We start from the raw sequence: 24,370 nt of genomic DNA, 5'->3' as shown, positions 1-24,370 counted from the left end.
GTTTTACATTCACATAATGTCAACAGTCAGTGGATCACTGAGAGTTCTTTCCACACTAAGCACAGGGATGAATCTTTATTGGTGTTGCATAAGGCTCACGACAACCTTGTGGGAGAGGTCCTAGCCTAATCCCTGTTCTACTTGTGGGAAAGTAGAGAGATCACACAGTAAGCATCAGAACCAGAGGTTCACATGTGGTTCTGCCGGACTCCAAAGCCCACAATCTTAACCAGACTACAGTGTAAAGATGGATGGGTGGGTGGATGGATGGATGGATGGATGGATGGTAGGTAGATGGTGGAATAGATAGAGTGATATATAAATAACACATATGAAGAGGTGGCTTCCTTTCTCACATGGACATGCATCATTCATTTTTTTTTCAAAAAATATTTACTAAGTCTGTAACTTATAGGAATCATATGGAAGAAGGAATGAGCTTTAGTTATTCATTCAACAAATATTTTTATTGTGCACCTTCTCTGTGCAACATACTAAAGTAAATGATACATTTACAGTAAATTGCTTAGTGGATGACAGCCAGCAGCTGCTTCAGAACACAGGTTTAAGCTACTGTTTAAATAACGAATATTTGCATAATGATGTGGTTGATCTTGCAGTTTATTGGAGAAAAGCATTATAATACCTTATCCACATTAGCCTGTGATTATCACCAATGATTTCACGTTATCTCATTTTATCCTAACAAAAGCCTCCACTAGATCAACCAAGCAGATACATCTGCCCCATGTTAGGTTATGTGACTTATCCAAAGTCTCACAGCCAATAAATGGCAGGACCCAAGGACTTGGGACTTCTATTCCAGTACTTACTCCTCCCAGAACACTACATCCTTTATCTTTCTTTGGAATTTTAGGACAATCAACTAAAGCTTAAACTTTACCGAGGCAAAAAGAAAGTAAAAATTATTCAGGGGAACATAATCGCTTCCAATGGGCTGGTGCACATCCTCGACAGAGCCATGGACAAGATAGAGCCCACATTTGAGAGCAACACCCAGGTGAGCCATTCCAGGTAAAAGTGGTGTCAGCCCAAATGCAATCCCCTGTCTCCCTGGAGAGTCACCTCCAAGAAGAAAGTGTCACTCAGCACTATGTGCTTGTCCTTCATTCTACTAGAAGGATCTCAGCAACGAGAGGATGGGATGACGTGTCTGTTTGCAATAGAATACTGAGTGTTTCTGCAGAGAGACAGAAAGGCAGGAAGTATGTATATAGGGAAAATCTTGATTTTTTTTTTGCCTCTTTTATGGTAAAAACATCAATCAGCTCAGTGCATGGAAATGTATTCCTCATTCATTACAGAGAAGAGCAGTTATTGTCATGATGAAATTTATTCCTTTTGGCCTGACGATGGACAGAAGTTGCTTCAGAATACAAAGGAGCAACTATTGAAATAACCATAAACATTTGCAGAGTGTATGGCAGTTGACCATGTGTGTCCATACTTACACATAAACTGTAATCCATCTCTTAATGTTAGGATTTATATTTCCTAAACCTCTTTATTTTTTTTTTTTTTACTAATTTGTAAACAAAACGTCTCCTTCCAGCAAACCATAATGACAATGCTGCACCCAAGATACAGCAAGTTCAGATCTTTGTTGGAGGTATGTCCCTATAGTGACTTTCCAAAAACCATTAAGTCCTCTGTCAAATTAACCAGGATCTCAACTATAAATGCTTTCTAAAGAATTGCTTTCAATATTTTTCTGAGCTAGGTCACGGATACAAAATTTCATTTCTCAAATGCAGGAAACCAATGTGGGACAGGCCTTAGACAAGGATGGAGTTGGTGGACCATACACCATTTTTGTTCCAAATAATGAAGCACTGGATAACATGAAGGAAGGCACGCTCGATTACCTCCTTTCTCCAGAGGTATCGTATCCTACTTATGCTGATAGCATTGTGTCAGTATCACTGTCCCAGTCTGTATCCAGACAGGCTTTTTCTAAACTGGGGGTAGCTAAAACGTAGCACATGTATGCCCACCACCCTCCCACAACCAAAGCAGACATCACTAATCAACCACAGCACCCTGGAACTGATTCTGGATGTGGCTTTAGTCTCCTCAGTAGAATTTCAATTAGCTATGCTCAGTCCATTTAACTCAACAAGGGAAATAAAATCTACTGCCAACCCTGGGTCTAAATGAAAGTTTGATTTGTCCTGGCTTTTCTAATGTTTCTCAGTAGTAAAATCAAGACTTTAAGTTCCCCATAATTCTAAAATCACAGAGAGCATGATGCCTAAAGTAGCCATTCAGGCCTAGGCCAAACAGTAAATGTTATTTTTTTGGTGGAACAGCCTTACCTTTTTCTTGCATTCCTCTCTCTCCAGCATAATCCTTTCATTACATACGCCAGCCTTTAATTTGTTACTGGAAGTTAAGAGCTGTGCGGTAATCTTAGGTCCTTGGGTGTGATGCCTGGGATCAGGGCAATTCCCTGGCAAAGGAACAGAGTTCAGCAAGGCAGCGATGGCAGTTAGAGCAGCTGTATTGAATGAAGGCAGGGAAAAGAGAAGTGAGATACCTATCAGAGAGAGGGGCAGGAGGATGGGCCAGGGAGCAAGATGAGTCAAAATGATTAGGCTTTGGGCTTTTGTTAGGATAGAGGTGGAGCTTTCAGTGCACAAAACCTTGGAGTGCAGGTAGCCATGGAACTTCTTTGGGCCCTGGGCTTGGGCAGCAGCTGCCTCTCTAGGAGAAACTATATGCCTGCACTGGGTAAAAACTGGGGGCATGCACCTGCATACTTCTGGCCTTTCTGGCTTAGCACCCCTGGTAGAAAGTCAAATAATGGTCAACTGGCCCTTGAGCAGCTTGTGGGTACATGGGTGACTTTGAGAGCACAAGTCTTTTTTTTTTTTTTTTTTTTTTTTTTTTTAATAATGCTTAGTGAGGTGGAGCTATTTTTCTTTAATATCTTTATATGATTTATATGTGGTGCTGAGGCTCCAACCCAGTGCTCACACATGCTAGGCAAGCATTCTACCATGGAGCCACAACCCCAGCCCAGCATAAGTCTATGGAGATGGGAGATGGGTCCTCTTTATGGAATGTGGGATGGGAGGAGACTGTGGTGCCATTTGGTGGCTCTGAGCATTCTTCCCTCTTTTCTAAGATGAACGTCTTCCATAGCCCCACCCACACAAGGGGAGAGGGGTGATGTCCTTACGGCATTCCACGATGGGCACTGAGTCCTCTGGGTCCATTACCTGTCAGCAGCCCTTTCACAGCTGCCCCTGCCTCTTGTCCCCCACCCTTCTCCCACCCTGGCTTCCCTCTGGCTAACCGCCTACACCAACAAACACAGTCACATTTCCCTCTGAAAGGAGACTATTGACTTCTTTACATAAGGGTATGGGTGATGGAAACCATGAGAGCATTTCCTCTCCCAGGAATAACAGCTATATCCTGAGGAGAAGGAGAGCTGGCTATGGAAGTTTGTTCATTGGACGACAAGTGGTGGAATTACAGGCAGGGCCACAGACTTCCTTCCAGGGCCCTGAAATCATGCCGCCATCTTGGAAACGGGGCCAGACTTCTCTACTTCATATAGATTGATGCTGATTATAAAGAATGGGAATGGAGAGGGCTCTCCAGACTTTCACAGTCATGACTGAGTGTTATGGTGACCTTAATGCAGTTAGGAATCACCTATGGAGCTTGTTAAGGAAGCTGGTTCCACAGTCTCACTTCAAGCACTGTGACTAGTGACACCAGAAAGAGGCCCAGAAAGAGACCTGCTGGTAAAAACCCGTATAATTGCAAAAATAGATCCTGTCTATGCTGTTTTTGCACCCTGAAATTTGTTTCCTTTTTTGGTTTGAAGGTCTAGTATTCTTTCTAGAATACTTTCAGATATCTACAAGGATATCTCGCTTTCAGAAAATTTGAAATTTAAAATATATATAGGTAGGAAGGTAGGTAGATAGATGATAGATAGAGGGGATAATCCGAAGGTGTTTCTAACATTGCCAGCAAGGGCTCACCACATGAAAGGATTTTCTGTGAGTTTCCATTGAGAAAGTCAAATCTCCCCAGGGCCTTCCATGGGATGTTATTTGAAATAAATAATTCACACTCAAGTTTTCTGAGACCTTACCATTGCTGAAAAACTGTTACACCTCTCTCTAAAACTCACACTCAATTTAAAGTGAGCTAAAAAAGTAATATTGCTCTCCTGGGAAATTTATTAAAATTCTGTAGTTATATGACCTCCTTGATGTGGCATTTTTAAAATAATAAAAATAATAGATGGAGTTTAAAAGGCATCTAATCCAGTACACTTAAAGTTAAAATAAAACCTTTTATCTAGAACAGAAAAAATTACCCTTCCTTCTTTTCTGTTGGGGTTCTTTGTTCAGAAAGTTCTTCTCCTCCTTCCTTGAAACTGCTTCCTGGTTCTTTCAGGCTCTCAAGGATGAATTGTGTGTCTCTCTTTCCAGCTCTGTTCAGTGAGATCACATTGGTAGCTTCCGTGGGAATATTTACACCACAGAAATCGGCCAACATGCACCACTGCTCCTAGCTCTCAGCAAGGTTTTTCTCAAAGGCAGTATCTTTCTGCCTACGAAGATCATAAAACTTCAGGCCTCTTTGTTCTGAGTCAGAACAGGTTTTCCACTTGGTTTCTAAGTAAGGAGTGGAATGCTTATTTCTATCTCTTCCTTGGCTCCAGAGCCTGCATGGGTTAAAATTTCTCAGCCTGTGGGAAGCTCCTTCTCTCTCCATCCTCTCAATACACCCTTTAGTTTTATCTTCAAGGAGGAACCTCAGCGGGAGCCAGTAAAATCCCCCATCAGCTCTACCAATGAAATGCAAAGTAAACTGCTTTCATTAGAAAGAGAGTTTCTGATTCTGATTTTGGAATGCTGTATTTCCAGTGTATATTTCTCCCTGAAGCACAATTTCAGTCTGGAAACCATCCCATTCCTGCAGAGAACATGGTTACTGACTACAAGCCCTGGTTCATTCTCATCTCAGAACTAGACAGAAATAAATGCAAAGGGAGCCAGAGGCTTGCCTTTCCAAATTCACAGACTCCTGCAAGTAAAATAAAGGGAGACAAATTTACAAAGTTCTAGAACATACTAATAACATGGTAGAAGAGCTCTTCTCTGCCTCTGGCATCAAAGGACTTGGGGTTTATTTTACCTAAAACAGCAGGAGGAAGTGAGTGTCCTCATAAGGGATCTAATGCCTGGTACCAAAAAAGCTCTTGGACAATGGCAGGTAGAAGCATATTGTCAATTTGAGCTGGGTGGCACTGACGGCCCGAGCCAGGCAAAGCCCCAGGCACACACAGGGGTGGAAGTAATGCTGATTGATTCCTTTGGTCCTTTTATTCTTCTCTTCCTTGTAAAATGGACTCAACACCAATGAATTCTTGGGACTTTAAAAGTGGATTATTCCATTGATAAATTCTTTCTTATAGAAACAGAGGACTAGAAGGGACCCACACCAGTCCCTTTATTTTGCAGGCAAAATTGAGACTCAGAGATTAAATGACTTACTCAAGGTCATACAGAAGCAGAATTCAGGTTTCTAAGGTCCAGCTCAGAGGGCTGGATTCAGCTGGACAGGACACCTCCCTCCCCTTTTCATTTATTGGCAGAAGAGCTTACTGTGTGCCCTCACTGTGCTGGCTGGGAGCAGGGTGATGGTGAGCTCAACACACCCAAGTTCCTGCCTCTCAGGAGTTTGCAGTCTACCGTAGTCAGACATTTCTCAGTACTGCCCATTGTGTCCCACCCTTTCTGCCATGGGACACTGGAGCTTGAAATAACACTGCTTCTGCCTGGAAGCCCCATTTCTGGGTACTGTGGAGTAGCTGTATGGAGAAGTTGAGAGTCAAGCTGACACGATCAAGGTCACATAGTTACAGAATGAGAGCTACAGAAAGCATCACTTCCAGAGCTGGCTAACTGGGGTCCATTTCAGCATTCTTATTGGTGACCCCATCCTGTTCCTGATGTTATTGGCGCATATATATATGGCAGCCATATCATTTATCCTCCACACCAGTGCTCTTTTGAGAGTGAATAAAGCTACCAGGACAATAGGCATAAACCAGGGTTGTGCCAGACAAACCAGGCTATGTGGTCACATATATATTTTAGTCAGCTGTGTCTCTGTGACTAATATGCGCAGCAAGAACAACGTAGAGGAAGAAAAGTTTATTTTGCTCAAGGTTTCAGAGGTTCAGTCCAGGTCAATAGACTCCATAGCTCTGGGCCCAAGGTGAGGTAGAACATCATGGTGGACGGGCACGGTGGAGGAGAGCAGCTCTGCACATAGCCAACCAGGAAGCAGAGCGAGAGCTTCACTCACCAGGGACAAAATATAAACTCCAAGGGCAAGCCCCCAGTAACCTACCTCCTCCAGCCACACCCTACCTGCCAGTCTCCCAGTTAATCCATTCAAGTGGCTTAATCCACTGATTAGGTTGCAGCTCTCATAATCTTTTCACCTCTGAGCCTGCTTGCATTGCTCATACGTGAGCTTTTGTGGGACTCTGCATATCCGAATCGTAACACACGTCTTACAGGTGACTCCCCGGCACAGTGACCAGAGGCGGTCTGAGTGAGGGGAACCTGAGGTCAGCAGGGCTTTCCTTTAGCCTGGTCTTCATGGTGTGGGAACATGTCCCTAGAAGGTCAACCTCCTGGCAGTGAGTAGGATCTTGGATTTGTGATCCTTCGCCTGTCCGAGTCAGAATGACTGTACTATGTCACTTAAGGAGCTTATCACTCCCAGCTTCAGCTTAGCTGGGAGAGTGAGACAGGCTGTATGATGTCACCACTACTGTTGCCTTCCTCCCCCAACAGTGGTCCCCTACTCCATAGCCTTCCTCCAGGGCCCAGGACTGTTGATCCTGCCTTGGTCACCTCTGTGTGCCCTCTTTTTTCTCCACTGTTACTTTAGTTTTCTGAAACAAGAGAAACCTTGGAAAGGACTTTGACAGGGGATGACCTTCCTGTGGAAGGAAAGGGCGATCAGAAACCCTGGGGTCATATATTCCAGAATGGCCATTACGTGGCCTGACAAGCAGCAGTTTATTTATGGAGCAAGTAAGAGACTCATAAATGGAGGTCTGCCTCAGAAAATGCAGAACGTAACTTTCAATATTCAGAAAGGTAGTAGAGCAGGATGACTGAGACCTTGGACTAATTCTTAGTCTCATAACCTGAGAGCTACGGCGGGACCTTCGACGTGTCCTTGAAACTCAGTATTATCACATATAAAATGGGCCAGTAGCAGCCCCTGCCTCTCAGGGCTGTTGGAAGATGAAATGAAGCATGCAAATTTCTATTTTTAGATCAGCCCCTGTCCCACCTGAAGGTCTGGGGAATGTTAGGTATCTGGGAGATGGCATTATTCTCATCCTGGATTTCCCAATAAAGGGATTATGAATCATTTATTTTTATGATCAAGTCATTTAAAAGACTCCCACAAGAGTAGGAGTGGAATGATTTCCTTATTAACTGAAGAAGTATTTTGGTTCCCTTACAGGGCTCTCGGAAGCTTCTGGAACTCGTCAGATACCACATTGTCCCGTTTACCCAGGTTGGCCCTACTCTTCCTGCCGCTACTTTCCTCTGCTTTCAAAACATCTGGCCCTAGTCTTGAATTCCAATATGTTGGCACTAGAGGGTTTTTGATGTGTATTCTTCCTCTTTCTTTAGCTCTGAGTGAACACTCAGTCATGAATAATGAGTCTGATATCAAAGAAATCTTCAAAGCCACAAAAACTCATGACATCAAAGCTGCTGTTATTCATTTTGTAAACTTTTAAGGATCCTTTTCTTTTTAAGGACTGTGAGAAATCAGGACCGTGCATTTGCTCCACATGTCTCCATTGTTGTCTGCTTGTTGCAGCTTGAAGTGGCCAATCTGGTTTCCACCCCTCACATCAGGAGCATGGCCAACCAGTTCATACGGTTCAACACCACCAGCAACGTAAGTGAGCAGCCTACGGCAGGCACCTACCCCCCACACACACTCTTGCTCCGGGAATGATTGTTCATGAGGCTGGCATTACCCTGCTTCTGTGCCAACTCACAGGTTTAAGATCTTTATCACTATTTCACCTTTCAGCAAATATCTGCTGAGCAGCTGTGTGTGTGATGGTGTGTCCTAGATACTGGGGATAAAGAAGTGAAAAAGACCATCTGTGCCAGCAAGGAAAACAGGCTTTGAGCAACTCGTTAGGCAATCAGCAAATTATTTAATTGCAATGAATGCCAGCCAGAGGGATTGCAGAAGGCTGTGAAAGTCCATGACAGGAAGGTCTGAGACAGGCAGCAAGTTAAGGACCCTTGGGGAGGTGGTGATGCTTGGGCCACTCCTTGGAGGATGAGTAGGATGAACTTGGTAGAATGAGGAGAAGAGGCTCCTGACTGAAGAGAGAACATTGGCAAAGGCCCTGAGGTGAAGGAATCATGACTTATTTAAAAAACAGTGGTGCACGCCTATAATCTCAGCAGCTCTAGAGACTAAGGCAGGAGGATCGCAAGTTCAAGGCCAGCCTCAGCAATTTATCGAGGCCCTAAGCAACTTAGCAAGACTCTGTCTCAAAATAAAAAGGGCTGAGGATGTGGCTCAGTCGTTAAGCACTCCTGGGTTCAATCCTTGGTACCAAAAAAGAAAAGAAAGAAACTCAAAGAAGGTAGTGTTATTCCATTAACCCTTTGGGGGTTGTAACATCAGCAAAGTCGGCCAGCATACAGTCATTGTTGCCCATCAATTTACCACTGTTGGTGATCGTGACCACCTGAGCCTTTCAACAGGAATCTACTGAGTGCTGCCCATGTTCCAGCCACAGTTCTAGGTCCTGAAGATAGATCAATGAGCAAGCCGACCAAAGTCCTGGTTGCATGGAACTTTCACTCTGGTAAACAGGGAGACAGTCAAGGAAAATGTTTGAAAAGCAAGGCGACTCACAGAGTGACAAGGAGGAAAGCAGCAAAGCCAGGAAGAGGAAGTGGGGAAGGGACTGATGTATTAAATAAAGTGACAAAAAGTCATCACCAAGAAGAAAACATCAGAGCCAAGGCTTGAGGGAAGTAGGGGAACCGCAGTGACTTAGGGAAAGAACATTCCAGAGAGAGGAGGAAACACAAGTGTAAAGCCACAGGGCAAAGAGCACGCCCGCCCGAGCTGTTGAAGAACAGTGAGGCAGGGTGACAGGACAGAGGAGCAAATGGGAGGGGGCGGGGCTTGTGTGGAGGAGGTGGGGCTTTCTGAGGGAAGAGGCGGGGCCTTCTAGTGGAGGCGGGGCCAGGGAAGTCACATGGCCTGTGAAGTCAGGGAAAGAAGGCCAACTCTCTCTGATTGATATGAGAAGCAATTGGAGAATTGTGAGCAGAGGAATGATGACATCAGACATACATTTTTGGGAGACTGGTTAAGATTTGATGACAATAATGCAGTCAAGAATAAAGGTGACTCAGCCCAGGGTAGCAGCGGGGACGTGGTAAGAAGTGGTTGAATGATGAATGCATTTTGAAGAGAGGTAGACCCAATAAAATTGGCTAATAGACTGGATGGATGATGAAGACAGAGAAAGCTAAGGATGACCCCTGGCTTTTTGACTTGAGTCATCAGAAGGATGAATGAAGTCGCCATTAATCCTGCCAGGGGAGCAGGTCTAGAGAAGGTGGAGATCAGAAATCTTTGTTAATTTGTTTATCTTCTGCTGCCTCCACTAGAACCTAAGCAGGAACTTGTCTATTTACTGATGCATCCCCAGTGTCTAAAACTGACCAGAGATCATTCAAGGTCAATAAGTGTATTTGAGTGGGTGGATCTTCATTTCACCAGAGAGGTCACACAGTTCACCCAGAGCACATAGGCTGTAGAGCTGAGACAGCTGAGGGCGGAGCTCTGTCCCAGCTCAGCGCCTGCAGGGACCACTCTGCAAGGATATCCCTGCCCGGTGTTAGTCAAGAATTAGCTTAACAGATTCAGTGTTTCCTGATAGCCAACCTCTCCAGCTAAGCATCCTTCCCTCCACTAAAAAGTTCAGCGACATAGAGGACTTTGAAGTGAGGCTTTACCATTCACACCTACCTAGGGACCGCTGGCCCTCCTGCCGCACAGAACAAAAGATGTTATCACCTCTTTCCAGGGACAGCTTCTGGCAAACGATGTGGCCATGGAAGAAATCGAGGTCGCTGCCAAAAATGGCCGGATTTACACCCTGACGGGAGTGCTCATTCCTCCCTCCATCGTCCCCATTCTGCCCCATCGATGCGATGGAACCAAGAGAGAGATGAGGCTGGTAAGAGAATTGGGAAAACGCAGCTGAGCAGCCAGTGCTGCACACAATTCAGAGACTGACAAGGAGCACATTGGGAGCCCTGTCCCTGGGGGTTCTGTCTCTGTGAAGAGGCAGTAAACCTGAGGTCCATGGAAACCACTCTGCACACGTTTCCAAGGAGGAGTTCATGAAAGATGCTGCACAGGTGTGTTGGGATCCTAGTGCTGCCGTAATGGGCTGCCACACACTGGTGGCTTAACGCAGCAGTCATTTATTCTCCCACAGTTCTGGAAGCCAGGAGTCTGAAATCACAAGTCATGCTTCCTTTGGAGGCTCAGGACCATGCTTCCTTTGGAGGCTCAGGACTCCCCGCAGTCCCCGCCCTTCTTTGGCTATCTCTATTTCCATCTTCAGGTGGCCTTCATCTCTGTGTGTCCTCTCCTTTTATAAGAATACTAGCTGGGTGTGGTGGTGCACGCCTGTAATCCCAGCAGCTCAGCGGGGCTGAGGCAGGGTGGTCACAAGTTCAAAGGCAGCCTTAGCAAAAGCAAGGCGCTAAACAACTCAGTGAGACCTTGTTGCTAAATAAAATACAAAGTAGGGCTGGGGATGTGGCTCAGTGGTCAAGTGCCCCTGGGTTCAATTCCCAGAACCAAAAAAAAAAAACAAAACACTAGTCTTTGGATTTAAGGACCACCTTAGTTCAGTGTGACCTCATTGTAGCCCAACTAATTACATCTGTAAACACCCTATTTCTAAGTAAGTTCACATTCTGTGGCTTGCGGGGGGGGGGGGGGGGGGGCACATGAATTTTTAGAGAGACTCTATTCAACTTACTAAACCACAACTGGGGTCAGCTCAGGGTCTTTTCCCCCATGAGATTCAGGATCCATTTCCGTCCTTCCCCCACCCCGGTCACCTGGAACCACCCTGTTCCATGCCCATAGTTTCTCTAAAAGGAACTTAAGGTGAAATTTCCTCACAGGTGGAGGCTCTGGTCTGGTGAATCAACTCTCTTTCTGTAGTTCTTTTCAAATACCAGAATGTCGGTTTCCCTGTGAGCTTCTCTGTGCCCTCTAATGGCCTTTCCTGTTTCCATAGCAACTTTTGGCTCAGTCTGTTTTAATCAAAGCACCCCAAATTCCAACACTGCTCTGTGTAACATCTTTAAGTTCCTATGGAGACCGTAACCCCCAAATAGTTACAATACTGGGCATTTTCAGGACACTTCAATAATACTTCAGTGATTGTCCTCATGAAGTATTTGGAACATAGGACTGAACAAGGAAAAATGGCCTCATTTTATTTTATTTCATCTTATTGTCTTCTTGATAAAGACTAGAAATAGCTAGCTAAGAACTTGGTGTGGGATTGTGGTGATTTTTTTTTTTTTAATTTTGGAGTTCTTAATTAAGGTAATGACTGGTATGTTTTAGGCTCCTGAGCAGAGGCTGTACCAGTTAGATGCCACGAGGGGGATTTTACCCCATTCTGGTCACCCCTTTTTAACAGAGGTTATCAACAGGGTCGGTCTCCTAGCCAGTTCCTGACAGTGATTTCTGTTTGGTTCATTCTTTGGAAATAAGCAATAGCAGGTCATCATCTGGCTACTGGGCGAGGATCCAAACAGGCCAGAGAAAGTGGTCTCATCTCCTAAGAAATAAATGAAAAAGGGAGTAGGAATCAATAATTTCAAGGGTTCTCGGAGCCCTCCCCAAGCAGCTGCCATTCAAGTTCTGGACAGGAAGTGTGTGGAAGGGCAATGGCAGCCCCACTGCCCACCTTGTCGCAGAGATGTTCTGTTTCAGATTGTTCAAAAGCTTATTCTCCATGTCCCTGATGGACAGAATGAAGCTGTGGGTTTAAGCTGCCACCCAAGGAACTGTGGCTAAAGGAAAAGAACTCCTCAGAGTCGGCCTTAGAAAGAAGTTTCCCCTACTGTTTCCTGTTAGCTCTAGTCCTAACATTAATTCTGTCTGTTCCGAGTTTAGGGTGGTTTTTATTGGATCTATTATACATCCAAACAGACTCTCAGGAAAGTGTGTACTAAGGACTAGCAAAGAGAAGGAACAGCTGGAACCTTCTAGAAGTCTCAGTTTTCACCAGGCTGAACTCATAGCTACCTTCACACATGTGTGTTTGGACTTCAGAGGTTTAATAAATATCATGCTCCTAGTTAGGGTCCCTGTGGGGAACAGAACTCATCCCAGAGCCCACTGCAGAGCTGTGGACAGGGCCAAGGACAAGTTATGCTGGGAAATCCAGGGAGGAGCACTGGTGGGCCACCATGTCCACCAGGACCCAGGAGCCCAGGGGCAGGGTACAGAGTTACCAGAACCCAGTGAGAACCAGAAGAGAGGAAGTGGTGATGTCTGTCAGGATGTCTCAGAGGGATGGGGCAGAGCAGAGGGGCAACAGGGAAGAAGTCCTTGATCTTGCTTTATTCTACCCACCAGTCCCCTGCTGGTACCTCCCATTAGCCAAGCCAGTTGGAAGCTGGCAAAGATTCAAGAGGCCATTTTTTTGGTGTGGTCAACTCACTGGGGCAAAGCCAGGTAGAGAAGATCAGAGAACAAATCTGGAGACGTGGCGGCCAACACCCCATTTTGTCCCACCTGGATTGAGAACCAATGGAGGAGAATCCAGGGGACTGACGGACAGAGTGTCCGTGTTCAACCTTGTACTGCTAAGCCCACTAGAGAACATGGCCCCGAGTCTGCGGCCAGTGGTAACACTTTGTCCCTCTGAGGGATCAGAAAGCTGGGCCTGTGGACAGGCTGGTTCTATCCAGAAAGAGGCAGTGGAAAGGGCTACTCTAGCAGGGTCCGCTTCTTCCTCCAAACACCCCTCCCCAGCACTGACTTCCCTCCTTCTCCCCTGGGGAACTATAGTGAGTGGAACCCCCTTCACAAAGAGAGAATCTGAGTCCAGAGATGGAGCTGTCCCCCTGTCCCCCTTAAAGGGACACCAGTACTGACCTGCTGTCTTTCCTTTCAGGGCTCTTGTGTGAGCTGTTCCCTGGTGTATTGGAGCAAATGTCCTGCCAACTCTGAACCCACAGTGAGTGTGACAGTTTCATGAAACCAGATCACCAAAGGAACCCAGTGGTGTGGTTTCTCACCCTTTCTACCTTCCTTCTTTAAAAGATGTTGATGCAACTAGGGTAACAGAAACTAGCTCTTAGCCTGCTATGTGGGGTGCTAGGCAGAGACCCCACAGATCTGTGTGTGAATCTAAGCTCACTGACCCCAGGCAAGTTGTTTCAGTCAGGATTTTCACTATTATAACTAAAGATCTGATCAGAACAATTTTAGAGGGGGAAAAGTTTATTTGGGGGCTCACGATATCAGAGGTCTTAGTCCATAGAAGACCACCTTCATCCCTTGGGGCTTGAGGTAAGGCAGGACATCATGGTGGAAGAGTGTAGCAGAGGGAAGCAGCTCACATGGTGATCAGTAAGCAGAGAGAGAGAGAGACTCTACTCTTCAAATACAAATATATAGCCCCCAAAGCATGCCCCAATTCCCACCTCCTCCAGCCACACCCAACACTTCAGTTACCACTCAGTTAATCCTTATCAAGGGATTAATTCACTGATTGGGTTAAGACTCATAATCTAATCATTTCTCCTCTGAACCTTCTTGCATTGTCTCACATGTGAACTTTTGGGGGACACCTCACGTAAGTATTTAACCATCTTGCTCTATTTTCTTCATCTGTAAGTAATAATAATAACAGTATTAGAATAAATAAAACCCAAGCACAATATCAAAATCAACCAGCCTCTTAGGAAAGGTTCTTCTCTGCTTCTACCTCTTAAATAAAACCCAGTGTTTAAATTTGCTATTTTTAATGTTTGTTTATGATCCTAAGCCTTATTATGGAGAGAAAAAAAAATAAATGAAAGAAATGTCCAGAAATGTACACTGTTTTAGTTAGACAGGAGGAATAAGTTCTCTAGTGAATACAGAGGTTAGGCACAGCATGGCAATTATAGCTAATAATAATTAACTGTATATCTCAAAATTGCTAAGAGTAGATTTTAAATGTTCTGCCCACAAAGAAATGACAGATGAGAGGTAGCAGATATGATAATTAACTTGTTTAATCATTCCACAATGTGGAATACATCATACTGTACTGCATAAATATGTATAGTTATTATGCATCAATTTTAAATAAAATAAATATCAGGGGAAAGACCCTGGAGAGACCAGAAGCTTTTCAAGCTTGATTGAATTCTGCACATGTTTATTGAGGGTCGATCCGATATTAGACATAGTGTTCTGGGATGTAAAGAAGAGTAGGATCTAGTTTTGTTTTTATCTTGAGAAACTCAGTCTAAAAATGAAAAAGAGAGTTGTGCAGTGACCTGTAGCTCATATACCAAGTGCTTTATTGGTGGCAAAAAGCAGAGTGTTCTAAGGTAAAAATGATGATGGAAATTTCTCCAAGTTCATTATAAGAAAGAATTTCTCAACCAGAAATATCATTCATCCTTGGGACAGATTATTATAGAAGTTGACAAGCTTATCAATGTAATCTTATTGTGAACTATTTAATAAAGCCAAACATCAAAATTAAATAGGTGCAGGTATTTGTTTTGCTTAATGAAGCTGTCACCTCTGAGCTCTTCAGTGCTGTCGGGGACAGGGAGGGAGGAGGAGAGGAAACCTGGTTGGCTGGTGTCACCCTGGTTGCTATGTATGGATGGACACGGACATTGTCCTGGATGCTCTGTGCAGCAGCACTGAAGCAAGTACACTTGCAGCACCCCTCTGTGTGCCTGGGAACCAATCCAGAACCAACACAGAGCCGGCATTGCTGGTGATCATGATCTGGGCTCTGTGTAACCACCGTCCTGCCCGCCATGGCCCAGCAAAAGAGGAGAAAGGGATTGGATGAGTGAGAGCCAAAGAGTCCCCAAATCACCCCTCCCGTGATCCATGTTATCCTGAGATCAAGAAGGCTGGAATGTTCCTTCCTCAGGGGCCTTGGAATTCCTTTAAATAGCTAAGACTGTAGGATTTTGTAGCCTGAGAAGTTCTCATGGTTCTTAAGCGGGAGCCTCAGAGGAAGAGAGAAACTTGATAGGAGAAGCATTTATCTCATGAAGAATTTGAGCCAGCAACTAAATTCCTATGGTGAAGCTAGTTATCAGCGTTATTGTGGCAGGTTGGACAGCTGAGACCTAGAGACTAGGGGCTTTGCCTGTGATCCTAAAGTTAATAGAGACTCATTCTCTGGACCTGATGCTTATGAGTGAACAAGACAGTGATTTCTCCTGTGTAGTCCTCAGTTTCCTTATCTATTAAAAAAAAAAAGGCACAAAAACATTCACAGGAAGCTGAAGACTGATGACTTCAGAGGTGTAAGTTCTCGACAGGTGGTAGTTCTGGATGCTTATGGGTGGACATCAAAGGTTTAAGAATGAGTGCCAGAAGGCATTGAAATCTTCCCGCTCCAAAGAGGACAGCTCAGGCTGTTGATATTTTTGCTGGTGGATCTTTGCACAAAATAGCAATGAACTCCAAAATGTCTGTATGAGGAGCTTGGGGTGGTTAGATCAGAAAAGGGAGCTAGGCCATATCCAGGGCTTATTAGGAAGTGCTCCCTGATCAGTTAGAGGCGTCTGCCCTGGCGTGAGCAGAGGCAGAGAGATACATGTGCCAGGATTGTGCAGAACCTGGCCTGGAGTCTGCCAACCAGGAAGCAAGCCAAAGGAGAGCGACTGAGCTCTGACCTGGACCAGGTGTGCTGGGGAAGCCTGTGCTCTGACATCAGCAGAAAAACGGAATAGAATGGCATGCGTCTGTAGCAGTGGTGTGATGCCCAGAGGACGGGGCTATGGACCCTGATATGCTCTGCCCACTGCCTGTCTTCCAGGCTCTCTTCACACAAAAATGCATCTACAGGGGCAGAATGGGCCTGAAGAGCGGCTGCACCCGATACTGTAATGCTACTGTGCAGGTAAGGGGGGTGTGGCCAGGGCCCTCATCCAGGCCACCAAAGGCGAGGCAGATCCAAGGCCACACTCTTGGGCCCATAGTCACAGGTGGCCTGTGGGACTTTGCAAGGGAACCTCCTCATGGCAACCAGGTCACCCCCTCCCTGCATCACATCTCCCTGAGACCCCGATTTCTCTTCACTGAGCCCACTCTTGCCTGAGTCTCCTGCCTGTCTCTCACCCACCTTCCTGCCTCAGAGCATCCACACCTGCCATTCCGCTCTCCAGACGCTCTTCCAGATTTTCTGGGGCTAAGTCATCTTTCAAGTCTGCACATCACTCTCACCTTCTCTGTCACTGCCTGATCCACAGTGGCCTGCCCATTTTCCCCCGACCCCAGCCTCCACTGCCACCACCGGATCACAGTACTCTGTTTTCCCAGCACAAACCATTCTCTGAAAGACCTTTTGCTTTTTTAAATTTCCGTATGGACTCTTCCCTGATTGCCACGGAGCCTCCGTGGGGCACCAGTCCTCATCTGTCCTGCTCACTGCACTGGGGCCAGGCTGGCACCCACGGTAGGTACTCAGTGGGTTTGTGGTGACCAGATGGCTGAGCACTAGCCATGTCATCATGCACCAAAGTGAAAAGCCAAGCTCATAGGGGGTCCCCGATGCAGTTTATTATAATAATGGAAATTAAAACATGTCTTCTTTGAGGAATCCGCCCTCTTCTTGGGCTTTCGAGGGACAACACACATTTTGCTTCTCAGGTACCAAAGTGCTGCAGAGGCTTCTACGGGCCCGACTGCAGCCCATGTCCAGGAGGCTTCTCCAATCCATGCTCTGGCAACGGACAGGTGAGAGGACAGACCTCTGAGACACGGACACAGTTTCACAAATGCTGAACTCGAGGCTCACAATAATTTCCCAAAACTGCTGAACGAAAAATAAAAAAAAAAAAAAGAGCACAATGTGGTCACTGTTCCCAGGAAGTAAAAGAAATGGATTTTACTAGGAAAAAAGAAAAACAGCACTTTCCTCCCATGGGAGATGTCACGGTCTAAGACTTCATGATATTTTTTTAAAATTTGATAATGTTGCCCAGTGACTGCTTTGTTGTTAACCCATCTACCAAACCTAGTGAGCTGTACAGGCCAAAACTCAACTCATTTCAGTTGGAGGCCAAAGGTAAAAGTAGCCATGAAGCATGTGGGGAAATTAAATTAAATTAAAACCAGAGCATTTAATGGTCCACATCTAAAATACGGTCTTGTAAGGGGAAAGAGGACCACTCAGCCACGAGTGGGGACCTTACGCAGAAGGGAGGAATGGGGAGCGGCCAGTGCTCCTGACAGTGGCCAGGTGGTTGGGAAGGCAGACCGTGCTGGACTCTGACATGTGTCCCTCTACACATCTGGCCTTGCCGGGCCTGGGCAGGCGGGAGGCAGACATGTTCACACTGAGGAGTCACAGAGCTGAGCAAGGGAGCGTGGGGGGCAAGAAGGGCCGGCCACTCATCTGAAGGTCCCGTATTAGCCCTGCCATCTTTTAAATGTCATGTGAAGGTTTCCAGTTCATCCTTGTGGTCCCCCCCTTGAAGGGGTCACTGTTTTATTGTCCTATCTGATACCAAGATGACCGCACTTCCCACAAGGAGTCCCAAAGAGTCATTCCAAGTGGGAGGGAACCCGAGTTCACAGCGAGGCCATGAAACGTGGGTGCCTGTGACTCCTTGGCCGGTGTGTGTCCTGACGACCCACCGGGCCTGCCCTCGCCCCCAGTGTGCAGATGGCAGCAGTGGCAATGGGACATGCGTGTGTGACGACGGCTTCCAAGGCTCCCGGTGCCAGTTCTGCTCCGATCCCAGTAAATACGGACCTCGCTGTAACAAAAGTAAGTGTCACTTCAGGGTCTCCTTCTGCCGGACCCTCTTACACAAAGCCAGCCAGCGCACAGGCCTGGCGGTAATTAGGAGGTAATTTTGCTTGCCGTATGTCATTGTCACAGGCATTTTTTCCCTTATGTTCCTATTAGTGCCTATAGTTGTCCATAACAGGGGAGTTCATCTTGACATGTGACATCATTGGCTCCCTTCCCATCCCCAGTTCTTCCCCTTTCCCTCCCCTCCTTCACCTTGATCCTCTTCCTCTATTCTGTTGATTTCCCTTCTGTTTTTTTTAACTCTGTGCATGATAGTTACACGTAAAAGTGGAATTGACTGTAATATACCCATGCACGCACACAGCAGAATTTGTTAATTTCGTTTCTCAGATCTTCCCCTTTCCCTTCCTCCTCCCTCCCCTTGATCTCCTTCCTCTACTCCACTATTCTTCCTTCTGATTTCATGAGATTCCCCCATTGATCCAAAAGAACTAAAATACAGACATAAGAATGTTTATAGCAGCACAGCTCACAACAGCCAAGTTATGGATAGATAAAGAGAGGTGTATCTCCACAATGGAGTATTATCCAGCCATAAAGAATGAAATTATAACATCTGCTTGTAATGTCCTCCAGTAATGGAACTGGAGGTCATCATGCTAAGTGAAATAAGCCAGGCTCAGAAAGTCAGGGTTGAATACTCTCTCTCTCATATGTGAAAGCTAGAGAGAAATGAGGAACAAGAAGGGATCTCATGCAAATAGAAAACAGTGGAGCTGAAGAAGGGGGTTGAGGAGGAGGGAGAAGGAATGGGAAAGGGGAGGAACTTCAGAATGAACCTGATCAAACTGTGCTGCATGGAGGTAGGAATGAATCGACGAATCCCACTTTGACATATAACTATAAGGCACCAATTTCTAAAATCGCAGGCATCTGTTAAGTGCTGCTTCTCAAGTGGTAGCAGGTGCCAAAGACTCGGCCCCACCTGCAGAGTTCCTGACTCATTAGGCCTAGGAAGGGGCCTGAGAATGTGCATTTTTAACAAGTTCCCAGGGGATGCCAAAGGGGAGGCACCCTTTGAAAACTGCACATCCCTGCAGCAGTCGTGGGTCTGCATCAAGGAACAGGCTTGCTCTCAAGCAGTCCTCTTCTTTCAGCTCCTCTGTTTGCAAGACGTATGACATTAAGCAAGTTATTACAACTCTCTAGGCCACCAGGTCTTCATTTGTAAATAATGGTAACACTAGTAACTAGTAACTCACAAGGTTAGTGCCACTTACCATTGGAAAGTTCTTCTCTTAGAGCAATGCTTAGCAGATGCTATGTGCTAAGTTAGCCTATGATTAGGCTATTACTATCATCTCTCTTTTTTTTTTAGTTGTCAGTGGACCTTTATTTTATATATTGTTATGTGGTGCTGAGAATCAAACCCAGTGTCTCACACATGCAAGGCAAGCACTCTACCACTGAACCACAATCCCAGTCCTACTATTATCTCTTATTGTCATTGCTGCTGTTGCTTTTATCCTAAGTGCAGTGGTATAAGAATCAAGAAGCTTGCAGAACATGTTAGAAAGTTCCAAACTATGAATATTGAAAAAAAAAATCGGACACAATTTGAGAAAAAGGTATGAGGCTTTTAAAAATGACATCCTGTGTATATTTAAATATATGCATTTAAAATACATATTTCTAAGCAAAGGTTAGAAATGAACAACAAAGTGAAACAAATAGATAAGAATTTTCCATGCAGTCTAGACAACTGGAAGTTAAGTCCTCCACCTGCAATTTACTGACTGTATTACCTAAAGAAATGTCTCTCCATTTCTACACATACCAAATGAAGATAATATTGGTACAGTTGTCCCTCAGTATCCTTGAGGAGCTGATTCTATGGCCCCCATGGATAATAAGATCTATGGATGCACAAATCTATGCAGCATTTGCATATCTTCTCATTAAACCATTCCTAGCTTACTTATAATGCCAAAATACAATGTAAAAGCTATATAAACAAACTGTTGTTGTAGTGCATTATTTAGAGAATAATGATAAGAAGAAAAGTCTTATATATTCCGGATAAATACAATTTTTTTTTTTTTTTTGGTCCCATGGATTGAACTCAGGGGCACTGAACCACTGAACCACATTACCAGCCCTGTCTTGGATTTTATTTAGAGATAGGGTCTCACTGAGTGATGCAAATTTTTTCAGAAAATTTCTAATCCAAGGGTGGTTGAACCCATGGATGCAGAATCTGACTGTTGAGAGGATAGAGTGAGATCATAATTTGGAGATTTTTAACATAGAGCTTGCACCCATAAGTAATCCATAAGCAAAGCCACACTCATTGCCAACACAACTAACCCCACACATCAGATACAAAGCACACAACCTCCCCTCCCCCCTTACTTTAACCATTTTCACAAACACCCTCAAGACAACAGAAACCAGAGCACAGCACAGTCAGGGCTGTTGAATCCTATTTTATTGTTCTTTTTTTTTTTTTTTTTTTTTCAAATATTGTGGTGGGGTTATTTTTTTTTTTCTATGTTCTGAGATGAAAAAGAGACATTTATTGAAGAGATTCAATGTCGGCATTTGTCTGAGGCCTTTGGGGCAGGGGGTGGGGGCTAGGGCTGGGGCTGGGCTTCCAGTTCCAGTGTCTCTCATCCCAGGTCTGTGGCTGCCCACAGCCTCCCAGGGGGATCTTGCTCCTTGCAGGTTCAGCCTGGCTTACTTAAAATTTTTTAAGTAATATTTTGTTTTAAATCCAGCTCTGGTTTTCCAGAGCCCCTTGCTTGTATCTTTCTTCCCTTTCCTGGTGGTGGCTGCTGATTCCTATCCCATCAGTTCTTTCTGGGACAAAGTCCTGAATCCTTGGCCGCTTCCTTGGAGAATCTCCATGTCCCTCCTTCTCACTTACATTTGCACAGGCGCCAGAGTCTGATGAGCTGGGTCACGTTGCAATTGTCAAGACCTCTACTCAAAGGAAGCAGCTGAAGTTTAAAATGATAGCAGAGATGCAGAAATGCCCGTGAATATAATAGAAATAGACTTTGGACACCTGGGTTCAAGTCCCTGCTTGGGGACTTGAATCGATCGTTAGTGGCAAGCTGAACGATTTTGTTCACCTCTCTGGGCCTCAGTTTCTGCATCTAGAAAACGGGGTTATGAGGGTGCTTACTTCCTGGGGCCGGTGACTGTTTATGACATGGTACATGCAGAAGGCTGGGCCCATGCCTCAGATAAAGTCAGGGCCCAAATATTAACCACTGGTTATCATGGATTTCTGAGATCGAGAGTGACACTCAAGCCCATCTGGGGCTCTGCCAGCCTGAAAAATCACTATTATTTATTCTAGAATGTCTTCAGGAGAAGGTGAGAAATTTCTTGGCTAAACTCCCCACCCACAGAGGGGTTGAAGATGAAGTTCCTTGGCCTCTTTCCCAGCAATATAAGCCACTTCCTCCCCACCTCCCCACATGGATGTATAAAGTACCCTGGGGACCAGGTTCTCCTCCTAGGTGGGACGGCTGGGCTCCCCGGGCTCAAGGTGGCCTGAAAAATAGTGAGGCACTAAGAAACTGCAGCCGGTGGCTTCCCTGCATTCAGGAGAGGCCCTGCTGTGACAGGAGAGGGAGGCCAGAGGAGGGGCGCCCTGCCCTGGGGTGCCCCAGGCTGAGCATCTCCAAGCCGTGAGTGTCCCCATTCCTTCCCTTCAGAATGTCTGTGTGTCCACGGAACCTGCGACAACAGGATAGACAGCGACGGTGCCTGCCTTGCTGGGACGTGCACAGATGGCTCCACGGGGAGATTCTGTGACAAGCAGACATCAGCCTGTGGGCCCTACATGCAGTTCTGTCACATCCATGCCACCTGTGAATTTAGCAATGGGACAGCCAGGTAGGTCTGAGAAGGAAGACCCCTGACAACCCATAGTCTCAGTGCCACCGTTAGATGGAGACAGCCCATATCTAATTCTTGTGCATAAAGGCTTGTTCTCTCTGGCTGATGTGTGGCTTTTGTGGAAGAATGTCAGACTGAGCTGGGTTCAAATTGAAGCAGTCTCTGCTTTGAAACATACCAGGTGTGTGACCTTAGGCAAGTCACTTAATCTCTCTGAGCCTCACTTCTCTTATTAATACTAATACCTGCTTAACAGGGCAATGGTGGAGATTAGAAGAACTGAATGTAAACCACCCAGCATCAGGGCTAGCCCATTATAGATGTCACCTGGTGACAAACTGTAATTAAGATCACACATGTGAAAGCAATGAAGATTTGCTACCAAATTCCAACCTTCGAAGGCACCTTTACCTTCCCTAAGGCTGTTAATAATTGCTCTCCTGTTAAAGGTATCTGGCATGAAATGGAATCTTTTGTCAATGGATTGCCATTTATTTCTTTAATACTGCCTAAAACCTCCTTGGGCTCAGGGCATGAGAAATGTCGTAGGGACATTTTCTGTCTGGAGAGATGCGGTTCCAAGGCAGTCACCCCCCAAAACATCGTGGGGAATGCAGAGGCTGTCTGGAATTCCTGGCCCTGTTCTTATACCACTTCTTTTAATTCATATTTTCCTAGTTTTTTTGCTTACTTGTTTTGATCTGTCTTCCCCACTAGACTGTAGGCTACCTGAGGCCAGAGATTGGACTTTGCCTTTTCCACAATTGTTCTATAGAACCTCTTCCTGAGGCCTTAGCATCTGCATCAGTGCATAAGGCAAACATCGCCTGTAATCAAAGACCCTTTAAAAGTTAGCCTGAGAATCTGATATTGAGATCAATAGTAATAACCTCTTCAGTCACCCACAGAGGTCTGTCTGTGTGTACCATGTTACCTTGGGTAGGTCAAAGACCTTGGAAAGGAGCAAACTATTTCTTCATCTGGACGCCAGATGAAGTGCACAGCTCCTCTAGGAACCTTGATATAGGAGAAATGTTTTTGTTAACTTTGGAGAGCCTCCCTGAGTAAGTTATAGTGGGACATGGTGGAATCATGGAGCCATGGTGTCTGCTGCATCTGTCACAGAGCTGTCAATAGACATTGGTTAATTGAACGAATGCCCTGCAAAACGTGTCCGTGTGGAACATCTTGAGAGGAAGCATCAATGGGTCAGGAAACTATGTCGGCTCAGAGAATGAGGCACCTGGGAATGTTGTTTGGAAAAAAAGAAATATCTGAGGGACCCAGTGGGGGAAGAGAAGTTTCATCTGTCACTTTCAAACATTTCAAGAACTGTCAGAAGAGAAGGCAGAGCTGTTCTCTGCTGGACGAGAGGGAATAACTAGCATTGAGCTGGGGTTGCAAAGAGGCAAGTTCTGGTTCAATAGGAGCAGAAAAGCTGGGTCACACAGCTGCTAGGAGGGGGGCCTGGATTCCCACCCAGGTATGTCTCACTCAAGACCCCAGAAGTACCCCGGCCACCTTCACATGCTGCCTTTCTCCACGAGAGTCAGCTGGCCACCTGCCTGGCCACAGTGGCTCACCCCTGGCTGGAGGGCCCTGTCCTGGGTGGCCGGTGCTCCTCACTCCAGGGCTGATTTTGTGCATTCTTCTTTGCAGCTGTGTTTGTAAGGAAGGATATGAAGGGGATGGGGTGCGGTGTTCCGAGAGGGACCCTTGCATGGGATCAACCCCAGGAGGCTGCAGCCGCAACGTGAGTGTTGGTCTTCATTTCCAACCTGCCCGGGTTTTTAGGAAATCATGAGGGAATGCATTCTGAAAGGCAGTGTCTGGCTGGGCGCAGTGGCGCACACCTGTAATCTCATTAGCTTGGGAGGCTGAGGCAGGAGGATTGCAAGTTCAAAGCCAGACTCAGCAACAGTGAAGTACTAAGCAACTCATTGAGGCCCTGTCTCTAAATAAAATACAAAATAGAACTGGGGATGTGGGTCAGTGGTCAAGTGGTCCTGAGTCTAATCTCACCACCTCCCAAAAAACGGGCAGTGTCTGATTGCCCTTCCTATGCACAAAGCACTTGTGGTTGAGGTTGAATTTTAAAGATGGCTGCCATAGGCTTGCTGAGAACTTTCACTCCCTAAATCAAATATGCAGGAAGCTTTAGATCCTTTAAAAGTTAGCCTGAGAATTAGATATTCAGATCAATAGTAATAACTCTTGATTTAAACTTCCCAGCTTATAAGGGACCTTAATGTACCTGATCTCATTTACTCCTCCCTCCAACCCAGTGAAGTAGGCATTGTTATCCCCATTTCACTAATAAGAAACTGAGAGAGGGGACAT

At 45.6% G+C, this 24,370-nt stretch overlaps 1 protein-coding gene across 1 annotated transcript in view; it reads left to right on the top strand.

Moving 5' to 3' along the window:
- Stab2 (stabilin 2) overlaps positions 1-24,370 on the top strand; it is a 153,398-nt gene that overhangs the window by 39,697 nt on the left and 89,331 nt on the right. The window contains exons 13-24 of the mRNA XM_027926098.2: positions 878-1,021; positions 1,574-1,630; positions 1,776-1,901; positions 7,543-7,596; positions 7,909-7,989; positions 10,160-10,312; positions 13,289-13,351; positions 16,178-16,261; positions 17,011-17,097; positions 18,022-18,133; positions 21,847-22,027; positions 23,690-23,783. Of these exons, the coding sequence (XP_027781899.2) occupies positions 878-1,021; positions 1,574-1,630; positions 1,776-1,901; positions 7,543-7,596; positions 7,909-7,989; positions 10,160-10,312; positions 13,289-13,351; positions 16,178-16,261; positions 17,011-17,097; positions 18,022-18,133; positions 21,847-22,027; positions 23,690-23,783 (1,236 nt within the window). The remainder of the gene's footprint in view (positions 1-877; positions 1,022-1,573; positions 1,631-1,775; positions 1,902-7,542; positions 7,597-7,908; positions 7,990-10,159; positions 10,313-13,288; positions 13,352-16,177; positions 16,262-17,010; positions 17,098-18,021; positions 18,134-21,846; positions 22,028-23,689; positions 23,784-24,370) is intronic.

Source organism: Marmota flaviventris, chromosome 3 (assembly GCF_047511675.1).
Source record: "Marmota flaviventris isolate mMarFla1 chromosome 3, mMarFla1.hap1, whole genome shotgun sequence".
NCBI lineage: Eukaryota > Metazoa > Chordata > Mammalia > Rodentia > Sciuridae > Marmota > Marmota flaviventris.
This window is presented reverse-complemented; position numbering and strand designations above follow the sequence as displayed.